This window comes from Phodopus roborovskii, unplaced genomic scaffold (assembly GCF_943737965.1).
Source record: "Phodopus roborovskii unplaced genomic scaffold, PHOROB, whole genome shotgun sequence".
NCBI lineage: Eukaryota > Metazoa > Chordata > Mammalia > Rodentia > Cricetidae > Phodopus > Phodopus roborovskii.
Genome location: NW_026125278.1, coordinates 10,929,638 through 10,944,477, shown reverse-complemented (window position 1 = coordinate 10,944,477; position 14,840 = coordinate 10,929,638). Strand labels below are relative to the sequence as shown.

The window sequence follows — 14,840 nt, the reverse complement described above, 5'->3', positions numbered from 1 at the left end:
TCAAGTCTAGGCATGTGATATGCCCAGTAATAATCCTTTTAAATATCTATAAAGTATTCTTCTTTGAAGGAAACACCTACATAGACATTTCCTAATGGTTATTTTCAACTTTTTTCATCTTAGAAAATTATCATAACTGTTGCAATTTATTCTTACCACATACTAACTACAGGCATTTTAGAGTTCCCTTTACAATTTGGTCAAACTCTTTTATAAATAAAAGCCATAGCAAAAATGGGACAGCATGATTTTTCATGGTATGTTTTCCTTTAGAAAAATCAACCATGTTGAAAACCTATGTCAAAGTAGTTAATGTGAAGGCATTGTGCAGTCTGGGGGGGGGGATGAAGGCAATGGTCTTTATTCTCAACCGTATGTTCCCTTAACCTGAGAATTTCAGGCTTGATAAGGAGAAGTAGAGGCAAACCACAAATGGGAAACAAGAAATGCAAAGAAGAGAAGCTGTAGAGGAGGTAAGAACACACACAAAAGAGAGAGCACGAGATGAGGGATCAGAAAGTGGAAGTCAGTGCAGCCTTGAGCAAGATCACAAGTATGTCTCAGCAAGAGTGTGGAGAAGTGCAGAAGAAGGGAGGAGAAGCAAGAGAAGGCTATGCTCAGCCTGCCATAGGAGTAAGTGTGGCTTCAGTGCCTTTGGCTTCGGCACAGGAGTAGGAAATACCACTTTCAGAGGGCTCTCCACTTAGCTGCATGATTCCTTCATAGGCCACAAGACTTGGGCCTATCTAGTCTTTAGGGTCTGGACTCTGACACACCGATTCTACTTCAGATGCTCTCACTCTCTTCAGTGAATCATCTCATCATGGTTAAGGACACCTTTGTGTCTTACTGTATGTTAAAATCTTTTCAAATGACAGTAAACTAAACACACAAATTTCATTGGCCTTGATTCACTGAGTACTCCTGATTTGATTTTGGTTATCACAGATTTTTCTATTGGATTCCAACCTTAATTACCAACAGATCATACACCATACGTACTGCACACAAAGATATATGGAATACAGATGGCAAAGAGAAAAAGTGTCAACAGTCTTTTCAGAGAGTCAATATGGATGTAAAGAGTGATGGTAGACACTTGGATAAAATATTTATATAAGGAATAGCATTGATGAAGAGTCAGAGCAATGAGATGCCTAAGCAGCCCTCGTGCAAAAGGCAGAGCTGGCCCAGGTGCAATTAGGCCAGATATACTGTAGCCTCATGTGGACAGGTCATACTGAGCTCAGAGGTTATTGTTCATCAGCCCCATGTTGCACTTTGGGAAAGGCCCTAAGGCCATTCAGGCACTTCCAGATTCCAGTGCTGTTGGACAGCCCTTCTTTTTTTTTTACACAATGCAGATGGAGGGATTGCATCGTGGGTTGTCTTTTGTGTTTGCTAAGCTCACGGACCTGCTTTCTATGATAATGTTTTTGTTTGTTCATGTTCATAACTGATTAAGTTCTTATTTGTGTGAGTCAGTTATTCATCAGCATCCGGGCTAGTTTAATGTGGGTAACTGCCTGCATATTTGACTGTTTCCCTAAGCATTCTGCTTCTGTCTTAAGACCATCGCTTTTATCCAGTCCAGCTTCTCTTTCCCGGGTTTACAGCTGGTGTGGGGATGAGTGTAAATAGGAAAATGAGCTCTGTGGTGCTTCATGGAAGCAGGGAAAGCAGGCTCTTCATGTGCTTCTTCCAAAGGGCTTTGAACAGTACCAGCTATTCCACCCAGCAGAGCTACTAACAGGTATGGGGCTGTTCTAGAAAGAATTGTGAAAACATTAGGACATAGGGTCAAAGGCAAAGGTAATCTTAGAGGAAGGGATTTTTTTTTTCCTGTAAGTTTTCATGAGTCATCATTATTTCATGCATGTCTGCCTGTAGTCAGGCTCAAGGATAATTTTTTTCTGCCTAACTTTCTCTTTCTCTCTTTTTCTTCCTAGTGAGGAAAATGAAACCTAAGGGCAGTTTCCTGCTTTGAGTTTCAGTTTTGTTTCTTTGCTTGTGTTTCTGTCTTCTGTCTGCTCCCCAGCTCAGGAAAACGTCTATTTCATTTGCTCTCTGCTCCAGTCTTCTCCAGGTTCTGCACTGGGTAAGCACCTCCTGGCCACCTGGCTCTCCACTTGCCTGGTTCTCTTTGATCCTCAGGGAGAAGCTGGCAGGGTGACCAACCAACCACACTTTTCTCATTCATTTCTGTACTTACTTTAATGAAAATTTCACACATTACTAAGTTCAGGGAGGGTGAACTCTTAAAAAAAAAAAAAAACTCCAAATACTTCTATCACATTTCAGCTATGATTTGCTCCATTCAATTAGAATGCTTTGGAAGGAAAGTAGAAGCAATCTATGACTCTCTCCTCTGTTCCCTTCTTTACTTCTTTCACAGAGTGAAACATAATCCAGACATCATTACCATGTTTACTTCTGGGCATCTACTGTGTGTATTATGTATGAATGGAATCTTTGGTATTGCTTTGTGCTAGTATTTTATGTAAGTGGTGCCAGACCTAATTTCTTGTGCTTAGTTTGCATTTTAAATTAAGAGAAAATTATCTGACTTTTACCCATGTTTATTAAGATGGAGCTAGGCCACTAACATCAACTGCTGTCGATTCTTCATTGTGGAGGTGTACCAGATTTGTGTATCTGATCTATACATGTCTTCATAAACAGTATGGGTCTGAATATACTTTCCCCTGAACTCTGTGTGGACGATGTCAACAATCTTGTTTAGAATATTTGTCTCATGGGTATGTGTGTATGATCGATTGTTCATATGTGTACACACACATCCAGTGCCTATCGAAGCCAGCAGAGAGCCTCAGACCTATTCAAATGGGAGTTTCAGATGGTTGAGAGAGCCCTGGAAACTAAACCCTGGTCCCCTAGAACAGTGGCAAGTTCTTTGAATTGCTTAGCCATCTCTACAGCCTCCAATACCAGGAATTTTGAATCTCTGTATCTGGGCCAACTGTTGGCACCACTGAATATTTACTCTGATGTGGAATGTATTCAGCACAGAGTTGTATTACAAAATGTTTATCACGTTTTCATCACTTGTTACCTTTTTTGGGCCACCATATCTTTGATTTTTGCTCTTCACATTCTTGGGCTATTTTTATTCTATGTGGTTCATTGCTTCCTTATTCCTCTGTAAGATAGCTATGTAGACTATGCATTATAATTCACCAACTAGTTTTTTTAAATTGTGTCTTGCTATAAGGCAATCATTCATTTTCAAAGTCAATTTTTATCTTTCCTTTATAGCTTGTATCTGTAGTGTCTTATTTCAGACATCCAGTAATTAAGTTGCAGTGCAAAGATCCACACCAGAAACCCTGTTTATCTGAACTCAACAAGACTGAGCTATTGGAAAATAAAACAAATTCTGCATACCCTCAGTCTATCATCTCTGGATAAAGCTGGCAAAATGTTTTTTTTTTTTTTTTTGTCATAGTCCAAAATAACATTTCTGTTTTAGTCCTGTTAGTCTAGCTAGAGCTTTACTTAAGTTTTCAGCATTTCAGATGGCTGGATGTGTGTGTGTGTGTGTGTGTGTGTGTGTGTGTGTGTGTGTGTGTCCGCGCGCGCACATACACATAAGTGCACACTTACCACAGCATTTGTAGAGTTCAGAGGACAACCTGTTGTGCCTGTAATTGTCTTTCATTTTGTTTGAAGAAAGTTCTCTTGTGCACTACTGCATTGTAGCCTGCTGTCTGGCTCACATGCTCCTACATGGTCCACAGGCTCCTACCTGGTCCTCATGTTCCTATCTGGTCCACATATTTCTTCCTGGCCCACATGCTCCTACCTGGTTTGCATGCTTCTAGCTCACTCAAATCTTCAGGGGATTCTCCTACTTTTAGATCCCTTTTCACCATGGGAATAACAGTATTATAGATGACCACTATTGTGTCTGGCTTTACAAGAGTTTTGCTCTTGTACTTACATGGCAAACACTTTTCTCACTGAGCCATTTCTTATCCTCTAAGGTACCTCTCTGAAGCTGACATGTACAGCTCAGGGGAGTGTAATTCTAAATGTCAACTTTGCTATTCTGTGCTAAGTCTTCTAAATCTTAGCCTGTAATATAATTATTTACCAAACTTCCTATTAATTAGACTGATTGTCCAATGATTTTTAATACATTAAAAAGCAGTCTATACCATTTCTAAAAATTCTAGTAACTAGTGTAATGGCTACAGGGTTAGCTCTCACTGTGGGACTTACATACCTATTGATAACTTTCTTATTTTTATTATTTTCTTGTGAACTATTTCTGAATATATTTTCATCTCTGTCCTTTAATTCATGCGTTGGCAAATTACAGTCCATGTGTGGCAAAAGAATGTTTTGTTGACATGCAGCCATGTTCATCTGGTTAGATATAGAAGTAGTATGTTTTTGTTACTATAATAAAATATCTCAAACAAGGTAACTTTATAAAGGAAACAGATTCATTTAGCTCACAGTTCTCGATATCTAAAGCTATGTTGCCCAGACATGGTACATGTCTTCTTGGTTGTACCGCATCAAAGAGGATTTTTTCATGGTGGTATCATATATATGCAAAAGATATCAGAATCATAGACAATGCTAGACTTCTTTGGCAACTCTGTCATGAAAAAGAACTAGGATTCTCTGGACAATACCTTCGTTTCCTGGAAACATATGTTTCTAAATTGAAATGTCTATTTCTCACAAAGTCCTGTTTCTTTAATGTTCTATCAGTCAATACCTCATTGGGGGCAAAGCTCCAAACACATGAGTCTTGGGGTGAATCACACTTAAACGACAACACATGTTGTTTATAAATGTTATGATTACCATGGTGGACAAATAATCAAGGTAGAGACTATTGGATCCATAAAGCCTAGATAAATTATTCACTATTTGTATAATTAAGATATTTATTGATTACTAATCTTCCTTTCCTCTAGTCTGGAATTTACTCTGTCAGCCAATGGTAAATTTTATTTATTTATTTATTTACAGAAAAGTCTCCTATGTAATTCTGGCTGGACTGGAACTCACTATGTATTGTAGAACAGGGTGGCCTTATACACACAGAAATGTACTTACCTTTGTCTCATGAGTGCAGGAATTAAAGGAGTGTGCCATTATTTCCAGCCCAGTATTAAATTTTAATGCTACGTATCATTTCTAAAGTATCTACTTTTCATATGTAGTTGTTGTTTCTACATCTCTGCATTGTATTATTTGGCTTCAAAATACTAATGTGTTTCAGTTGCATCAAAGGACAATAGAACTTGCTGGAACTAAACAGTTGTAATTTAAGCTGCTGTATCATGGTAGTCACTCAGCTCCCTTTTGTTTTTCCATCAGTTGCAGGAATATGGAGGTTACAACCAGGTTGACATGGATACAGGAAAAGGTTCTGGAGAAACTACTTGGGAATACATCGTTGACTCTTCTCTATAAGTCTGGAGTTCATGAATTATGCACTCTTGATATGACCAAGAGATGTTCTCATCAGGGTTCCACAATGACAGTAGTTCACTTGGAGCAAGATGTTATGGGTATTTTTATGCTGGAACACTTTCCCGTTTTACATTCAGAAAAGCTAGGCACTTGTGTTTTGTTTGCATTTAAAAATAGTGACAGCGCTGAAATATCAGCTCTATTTTTTAATGCACAGGTAGAAATCAATGCTTCACAGCTGAAATTTTTATTACTCGATCACCGTGGTTTGTCTATCACCGTGACGCCAAGCAAACACAAACTTCATATGAACAGTGAAGTGATGCAAAAACTAAAGCTTAATCTTAAGAGCGTCTCTGAATATTTGGAGTGTGAAATTTTTCGAGTTGATGGTATGTACAAAAGGATAATCTAGTTCTAGTTACAAAAGGATAATTGGTTCTAGACTTCCCAGTTCATATATTATCATTGGTGTACACGGACAAGGAAAATTACCAATAAACATTAATCTGTTATGCAGGACTAAGAACTATGGGCTTCTGTGAACAAAGAAATTAAAGATGGATATGCATAAAGATAGAGATGGCCTTGCATCTGGCTCTCTGATGCACTCACCAACACATTTCAAACTTGCATTGATTTATGATTATCTTTGTTCTATAAAACTATAAAAAAGTTGCAATATGGAATTTGGGATAGCATACACCTGTGTTCCCAGGTCATGGTCAATACAATGACTCCAGAATACATTTATTCCCTTAAAAGACAGAGATGGAGATGCAGGGATTGGAGAGAGGAGAAGAGAAGTGGGGTTGGAGAGAAGAAAGGAGGGTGACAGCAGAGAGAAACTTTGACTTGCAAAGAGATGGATTTTTTTTTCTCTTCTTTCTCACCTTGAACCCTTACTTGAGAAGGCCAGGGTTATATAAACAGTCCAGCTGTGTTTAGGAAAAAGACTTGACCACAAAGAACCAAGCAAGTCAGAGCATACTATACTGTGTTTATTTTCTGTAGGTATTAAGGATGATCCTGGCTTCATAAAGAAGATGGTGAACGTCAAACAGTAGGTTACATTCTTGACCTGCTTGTCATTTATTTTATTTCAATTAATTATGATAAAAGGGCTGACAATGAACTAATAACAAAGATAAAAATTTCACATTTCTTGGAATGACATAAAGTTGTTATTGACAGACAATATTCCAGTTCATATCAAAACAAAATCTCTTTTTTCAATTTATAGATATGAATATATTTTTATTTCCCCTTAATATATTTTATTGCAAATAATCACTTACTTTCAGTGTCCATATCTTTCAAATATTTGTGTTATAAGGTTAACAATAGCTTGTTACAGGTTAGGATTTCATGCTGGGCAGTGGTGGTGCACGCCTTTAACCATAGCACTCAAGAGGCAGAGGCAGAGGGAGGTGGATCTCTGTGAGTCTGAAGCCAGCCTGGTCTACAGAGCAAGTTCTAGGACAGCTAGGGCTACACAGAGAAACCCTGTCTTGAAAAAAAAAACTCTCTCTCTATATATGTGAAAAAGAAAAAAAGAACAAAACCCTTCCACTCCAATATGTGTGTGATTTATCTAAGTGCAAAATACTTAACACAGGATGTTTATGTTTAGGGTGCTATATGTAATATATTATAGAGCTACTAGCAAAATAACCGTGTAGATAAACCCATCCCTAAATGAGAAGAAACAGAAGCTCTAGGCTAACTACACTGCTGTGAGGAAGACCTGCTGTTGCATTTAATTTCTGTATTCTTTTTTTATTTTTTTATTTTGCATATCGACCCCAGTTCCCTCTCCCTTCCTCCAATGCTCCCCTCCCCCTTCCCATCCTATCCCCCCCCTCCACAGGGAGGGTGATGCCTTCCAGGAGGGATCAACAAAATGACTAGGCCCTCCCTTCTGCCTCTAGGCTTAGGGAGTATCCCTCCATGGGGAATGTGCTCCCAAAGTCCTTTCGTGTTCCATTGTCAGAGGTCCCTTAGACTGCCCAGGCCTTCTAACTGAGATGCATAATTTCTGCATTCTTAATAGGCACAGAAAAAGGTTCCTGTCTGCTCTCAGAGCCTACAAGCCCAGTGGAGATGAGGTTTCAGAAGTCTGCATTCTCTTGGTGGGCCCTGTGGGTTCTGGGAAGTCCAGCTTTTTCAACTCAGTGAAGTCTGCTTTCTATTGTCACTATACTCACCAGGCTGCAGTGGGGTCTGATGACACCAGCATTACCAAACAGGTGAGCAACCTGAGGAGTGGCGGAAGATGGTGATTTACAGGTCGCAGTGAATGCATTTGCTCATTTCTTTGCAATTTTCCCCCCTCAGACATACACTTTTTCCTAATCTACAATCAAATGCTAAATAATTAAGTAAAATAGAAGTAAACATTGCATCAGAATTATCTCTATTCCATAATATTATCCAGAGAAGCATTTTGGTTTTACAGATCTGAGAATTAGTTACATAAAATATCTTATAGTGCTTGTTGCAACTATAATTACAAGACTATAGCAAGTTTATCAGTGGTTCTATATTCAAAAACACAAAATGTTTCTAATAATTTCATGAATTACATCTGGTTTCTTATGTGGATTTATTTCATCATATCAGAGTATTTGAGAAGTCAAAGCAAGATGATACAACAAGAATTAATTAAGCATTAATTGAAGTACTTCAGCAACCAAATTGTTCTGATGTCACAGATGGGTTTTGTACTTTCTAGTCGAGTACAGCATTAGGCCATCCTTTGGCACATTTGGAAGAACCATAAAGGCATAACAGCTTTGAACACTGAAGAAATTATTTTTTCAGGCTTCATAAGGTGGTACATGCCTGTAATCTAAGCCCTTGGGAGGCTGAGGTGGGGGGGATCAGGCCAGTTCCAGGCCACTATTTTAAAATATTAACTGATTTCTCTTTTGTCTTGAATGCTAACCAATATAGTTTAACTCAACAATTTTTTACAGTACAGGATATATTCTGTTAAAGATGGAGAAGGTGGGGAAACTCTCCCATTTATGTTGTGTGATTCAATGGGTCTGGATGAGAGGGACGAAGCAGGACTATGCATAGATGATATACCTCATATCTTAAAAGGCTGTGTACCAGACAGGTATCAGGTAAGATCTCTTCCACCCCAAGACACTTAAAATTGTTTCATTGCATCTCTACCCTACAAGACCATGTGAACTATCCTTTTATGATTCCAACATTAACACTACTCCACTTACAATGAATTTATATGTATGAGAGAAAGCTCAAGAGATGGTCCTTACAGTGTGTGCCATTGAGAATAAAACTAAATGCCAGGGCTTGACTTATTTGGATTCCAGGAGATGTTCATAGGACTGTTCTGTTTATATGATTCTTTCAATAATGCCAGCTGTGAGCAAAGAAGTCATTTAAGTAGCTAAACTATTGCTGGTTTAATGTTGTGCATGTATAGTTATACAGACAAAATGTTAGGCTAATTATCTGTTAATGTATTCCAGAAGAGTGAGGTGGTGCTATTACACGCCTAGACACTTTCAATTTCTAATCCTTTATCGTTTCCTCTCTCAGTTGAACTTGATTGAAAAGACTGACAATGTGTTCATTTTCTTTTTCATTTGAAATTATTTGTTAAAATCATAATTTGTTCTAGACACAAAGAGAATAACTTAAAAAGTCCACAGTTAAACAAGAGAGCAGGTATTATTTTCAAGTGACTCATAGTCTACTTAGGGAAAGGAATTGCAAAATTATAGGGAGGAAGAGGAAGAATCAGAAAGACAGGAAAGTCTAATCACTAAGACCCTCAGGTTTCATAGCAGAGAACCAGCCAATTCAGTTCAACACTGAACATGCACGCACGCACGCACACACACACACACACCCAGTGCACACTTATAAATTTTTGCTGTTTTGCAATCTATTCTCTCAATAACAGAAAGATCACTGTCATGTTTGTGGTAAGGAGAAGCTAAACTGGAAATTGATACTTCTTTAGTTTCACTTCATCTTACTTTGCCTTGAAAAAAAATAAGTAGAAATCGTAGCCTTTAAGTTTAAATGTCCTTTCATTATCTTTTCCCTGCCTGCCTCTGCAGACCTTTTAAGCATGCAAAATTCTCAAAAAGGGATTTTAAGATATGCGTAGCAAATCTTAATGGTATTTGCTTCCAGAGATTGGATATTTAAGTCATGTTTCTAAAAGTATTCTTTGCATTTCCCTTCAATAATTACAGTGATTAATCATCATTTTTATCAAAACAAAAAAGTCATTTCTCTTTAAGAACACTATGGTGAGATCTTGGCAATGGGAAGCAGGCAAGAAGGAAGCTGTAAATAAGAAACTGGGGAGAGAAGAGCGAGTGGTTGTGGTTTCTACTGTGGAGCCCAAGAAAAGTCTCTGAAAAATGAGCCTCTACCTGTGTTTCTGTCTAGTTCGATCCATGTAAGCCCATTAAGCCAAGGCACTTCACCTACGCCAAGCCTCCACCACTGAAGGACAGGATTCACTGTGTGGCTTATGTCTTAAACATCAACTCTGTTAACACACTGTCTGATAAAATGGTGGCAAAGCTCAAAAAAATTCACAAAGACGTAGTAGACTGTGGTAAGTCTCATTGTACAAACTTTGAAAAAATAATCACATTTCATAGAAAATTATAAAGGGAGTAATGAAGAGTCCCATGTTTCCCTTTGGTAAGGGTCCTGAGCTCCAAGTTCATAGCAAGTGATCATTGAAAGACTTGACTGAGAGGCATCTTCTTATCTGTTAGCCTTCAGAACTGAAGGACTAGGCTGTCTATAGTTATCTGTTGTCTGAAGGACTAGGCTGTCTATAGTTATCTGTTGTATAATTCTTTTGTAGTTTTTAAAAGGGCTCTCACAGGAAGTAGGTAGTAATATCAAAACCAGGGTGCTGACTCTGTTACACTATTTTATCATATGTAGCAACTCACGAAATTATGTCTACAACCTAGGATACAGAATTATCTCATCACTACAAGGATAACACACTGACCCTTCACCACCATTAACTTCTTGTAGTTACTTCTCTAAGGTTGTAAGCCTTCATTTGCTAATATTATGTAAATAGAATCATTTCTTATGGCATCTTTTGAGAATGACCATTTTAACTTGGCCTAACACCACTTTAAGTCCATAGCAGACATTTTATGTAGTGGCTGCTTACTCAATGGCTGTTGAGTAATATTCCCTGGTATAGTTACATCAAGTTGTGTTTAACCATTGCCTAGTTTTAGGTATCATAAATAAAATGCTTCCAAACATAGGTGTTTTTATTTTGTGGGGGCATAGTTCCCCAGGGACAAGACAGATATATTATATAAAAAGTGTATGTTAATTTTTTTTAAAAAAAAATCACAAAACTGCTATTCAGAGAACTGATACTGGCACTATATGGCTGATCCAAGCTTTCTGCATCCTTTCTATTATTCACTATTAATTCACTCTTAAAAATTAACTTCTGCAATAGATATGTACAGATTTGTCACCATGGTTTTAACTTTATTTACCTAGTGATCCAAGCATTAATTATCTTTTCACATAATCACTGGCCTCCTATATATCTCTAGTAAAATGCTTTCTTTCATATCTTTCACCAGTTTTTCTGATTAATTTATTTGTATGTTTTCTTTTATGTTGAATCTTAAGAGATCCCTTGTCTTAGTGTAATATTTTTGTGAAGAGACATCATGACCATGGCAACTCTTATAAAGGAAAGCATTTACCTGGGGCTGGCTTAAAGTTCCAGAGTTTTGAAATACTTCACTATGAAATCATAGTGAAGAGCATGGCAGCAGACAGGTAGACATGATGCTGCAGAAGTATCTGAGACTTCTACATCTGGATCCTCAGGTAGCAGGAAGAGACTCTGGGCTGGACTTGGACTCTTGAGACCTCAAAGCCCACCCCTAGAGACATCTGTCCTTCAAGAAGGCCACACTTCCTAATCCTTAGGAACTCTGAGCATTCAAATATATTAGCCTACAGGGCTGTTTTTATTCAAATAACCATATCCCTAAATTTGAGTCACTGTCAGACACATGGTTTGCAAGTAGTTTCTCCATGTCAGTATCTATATTTTTTGTTTTGTTTTTCATTATCATTAATCTTGGTTCTGCCATCTCTCATTCCTCTAGGAACTCTTATGGCATGACTACTAGGTCTTTTACCATAGACTGCCTATTTACTTTTCTGCATATCTAATGGACACTTAATGTAACTGTATATGGAAACATCTCTGAAACATTGGTGGATATGGGGTATGACTGAGTTAGAGGAGTGCTAAGATTTGAAGTCAGTTTTTAAGGACATATGGCATTACACCATCATGTTATAAAGTGATGTTTAATGAGAGCCTTCCTCGGGGAAAAACACTAATTGGTTTAATTGGTTGTCTATTTCCAAAGAGTCACAACTGAAAATATACATACAGGTAGATACAGCTGATATTTAGGAATACATATGTATATACATCTATGCATGCAATACCAGTAAAAAATAAAAATGAAGCTATAAATTTGAAGGAGAGCAGGGAGGGTACATGGAAGAATTTCCAGTGAGGAAATGGATAGGAGAATGTTGTAATCAAATTATAGTCTCCAAGCGAGAGGGATGAGGAAGGGGGTAGAGTGTGAATTTTGAAAATAGCAGATCTGCACGCTTGAGGGAGAAGGTAGCAAGATCTCGACTGAACTTTGATGTCAGTGTAGCTGGCTGGTATACACTCTCCCTCATTTTGTCTCTTTCCTTGTGTTTCTCTTTATTTTAATGGTGCAGTAGCCACGTTCCCCATTTTAAAAGCATACCAAGGTTTTAAACTTACAGTGAACTTAGGTATGTCTCAAAGTAAGCTCTTCTTTTGGAAGGAAATGACCTTTAGAAGAAGATCAGACTCAGATTTACTGGGGATATTTCACATCCCTCTCTCCAAACCATCTCACAGAAAGCACTGTTCATTCATACATATATACATTTAAAAATTATCTTGAAGTATTACTATAATAATGATGTCTGTTTGATACAGGTGTAGGACAAGTAGCCCTGCTTACCAACGTGGATAACTGTGACGAAGTTCTTGATGACTGTTTTTTAAACATGACAGAAAGTGTGACTTCTCAAAGCCAGGTAAAGAGTGATGTTTATGATCAAGTGATACAGAATAACAGCCACATGCTCACTTGCTCCTCTCGCTCTCTCTCCTTCTCATCACCACTGTGTGTATATGTATATGCACGCGTGTGTTTGTATGAGTGTGTGTGAGCATGAGCATGTGTGTTTATTCATAGGTGAACTGAGAATTAGATCATGATGAGTTCATTTCTGCAGTATTGTAATGCCAGACACTCAGGAAGCTGACATAAGAAGATTGCAAGTTTAAGGTCCGTTTGGAATGCAGAGTAAATTCAAGACCTTGTCTCAAACTAAAGAGTGAAAAGGGACTGTAGATATAGCTCAATGAGGGAGTACTTACCAAGAAAATGTGAGGCCTCAAGTTCAGTCCTCATTAATACAAAGAACTGGATTGATTGCTCAGTTTGCTGCAGTTTATATTTCATTTACAACTATAAGTATCCATAATCTACATAAATGTGATTGTATTCTGAAGAGTATTCTGTCCTTAATTGTGTTTAATAATAAGTCAAATTTCTAATATTATCTACTTCATACATGCACAAATATGTGTTTCACAAATGTATTTTTACATGAAATGCATTTTAAATATGTTTTCCACAGGTGAAGAAAGTGCAAAACATGTTCAATATTCCTATAGCTAATATCCTGATGGTTAGTAATTACGCTTCAGAGCGAGTGACGAACCCTATGAAGGATGCTCTGATCTTCGCTGCACTTAGACAGATGTTGCGGGCTGCAGATGACTACTTAGAAGACCTGCCTCTTGAGGAAACTAGTAACCTGGCTCCTCTCTAAGGCTCCCAGGAAACCATCAGCTGTCCTTCAATGGGTGGTGGGACACACTTACTTAGTCCTGAGCTGTTCTGTGCTCATTCCTGCTTTTGCTTGTTTTTGGAGGAATGTGAGGAATGGCACAATCTTCTGGTACATTAGTTACCCCTTTTAACCCAAACCTGAATTGCCCTAAAGAGAGTTTGTCTACTAACAGCCTCTTTGAGACTCTGCCTTTGTTAATTGCACTGTTCTGTTTTTTTTGTTTGTTTGCTTGTTTCTTTGTTTTTGTTTTTTTTTATTAACAGCATCAGCTAATGGCTCCTTCAACAGCTAGCCATGTATCAAAAAATGAAGATGAAGCCTGAGAAGTAGAGAGGAAGGAGATGACCCACCACAAATGAGCTTCCAAATGCCTGTACCCACTACAGTTTAATATTTTGATGTCTCTGCTTTTACTTCTCTAGCACATTATGCAATTCTATGAATAACTAATCAATCACACAGTGATTACAAATTATAGATATCTGCTATTCTAAATAGGCTTTGGTACAGCACAAGGTCGGAAGCATTAAGAATACTCACAGTGACTCTTCTGTAACACTTTCTCTAGTCTGATGGTATTTATTTAGGCTTTTAATCCTTATGGATGGAAAGAAACAAAGAGTAAGGTAAACTGCTGGAAAGAGAATGGGAAAATAAGGATGGACAGGGTATTACTTATCTCTGTTTGAAAACATGAATGCTTCTAAACAAATTTAAATTAATTAAAAAGAGCCGATATTTGTTATTTGCTGATACATCGAAGTTTTAATTTCATGAAATAAAGTTTCTTCCTGTAATATTCCCATGCTTGATTTTGTTTGAATAAATTCCAAGGCATCATAGCTATGTGTCCAAAGGGAAATTATTGAGAAATGAAGTCTTGCTAGTCAGCATGGAAGGTTGTCATGCAAGTCCTTCAAATGATTATGAAGTCCTCTAGGCAGCTCTCAAAGTCAGGACTATTGTTGAAGGGAAATAAATGTCACAGTATTCTTTCCAACTCTTTCTGTAAATCTTAATAATTCCTCAAAATTTTCAGTTTAATATTTTATTATTTGGGTACATATTTATTTTATTACCTTTAACTATGTGCACACATATACACACAAGTGCAGGTGAACATGGAGGAGATGTGTCTCATCCCCTTGAAACTGCAGAAGGGGGTCATGAAGCATCCAGTGTGTGTGCTGGGGACTGAAAGGGTCCTTTGCACAAACAGCATGCACTCTTGAACTGAAGCCGTCTCTCTAGCCTCTTAGTCTTCTTTTTAAAAATATGTTCAAAAACTTCCTGCATTTTGACAGTCTATTTTATCTTCAGCCAGGATACTCTTTCTTCTGGCTATTTCTGGGTACTAAGAGGACAAGGATTCCTCCAGGGTGGGTATGAGGAAGTGGATTTTCCTAAAGTAG

At 37.8% G+C, this 14,840-nt stretch overlaps 1 protein-coding gene across 2 annotated transcripts; it reads left to right on the top strand.

The window, feature by feature from the left end:
- Positions 1-2,049: 2,049 nt before the first annotated feature.
- Ifi44l (interferon induced protein 44 like) lies at positions 2,050-14,229 on the top strand. Of its 2 annotated transcripts, none has more exons than XM_051195409.1 (8): positions 2,050-2,098; positions 5,359-5,846; positions 6,469-6,517; positions 7,508-7,703; positions 8,433-8,585; positions 9,892-10,063; positions 12,503-12,603; positions 13,213-14,229. In XM_051195409.1, exons 2-8 carry the CDS (start codon positions 5,369-5,371, stop codon positions 13,405-13,407), a joined length of 1,344 nt encoding a protein of 447 aa, XP_051051366.1. In that variant the 5' UTR covers positions 2,050-2,098; positions 5,359-5,368; the 3' UTR covers positions 13,408-14,229. The 2 variants fall into 2 exon arrangements, with proteins under 2 accessions (XP_051051366.1, XP_051051373.1); XM_051195416.1 differs by lacking the exon at positions 2,050-2,098 and having other exon boundaries at positions 5,494-5,552; positions 5,672-5,846.
- Positions 14,230-14,840: the final 611 nt, after the last annotated feature.

Bases quoted from the DNA above. Each gene is read 5' to 3' on its own strand.
- Ifi44l (XM_051195409.1), top strand. From the start codon at position 5,369: ATGGAGGTTACAACCAGGTTGACATGGATACAGGAAAAGGTTCTGGAG. The intron at 6,518-7,507 runs GTAGGTTACATT...CATTCTTAATAG, and splicing joins AAGATGGTGAACGTCAAACA to GCACAGAAAAAGGTTCCTGT. The intron at 8,586-9,891 runs GTAAGATCTCTT...GTTTCTGTCTAG, and splicing joins GTGTACCAGACAGGTATCAG to TTCGATCCATGTAAGCCCAT.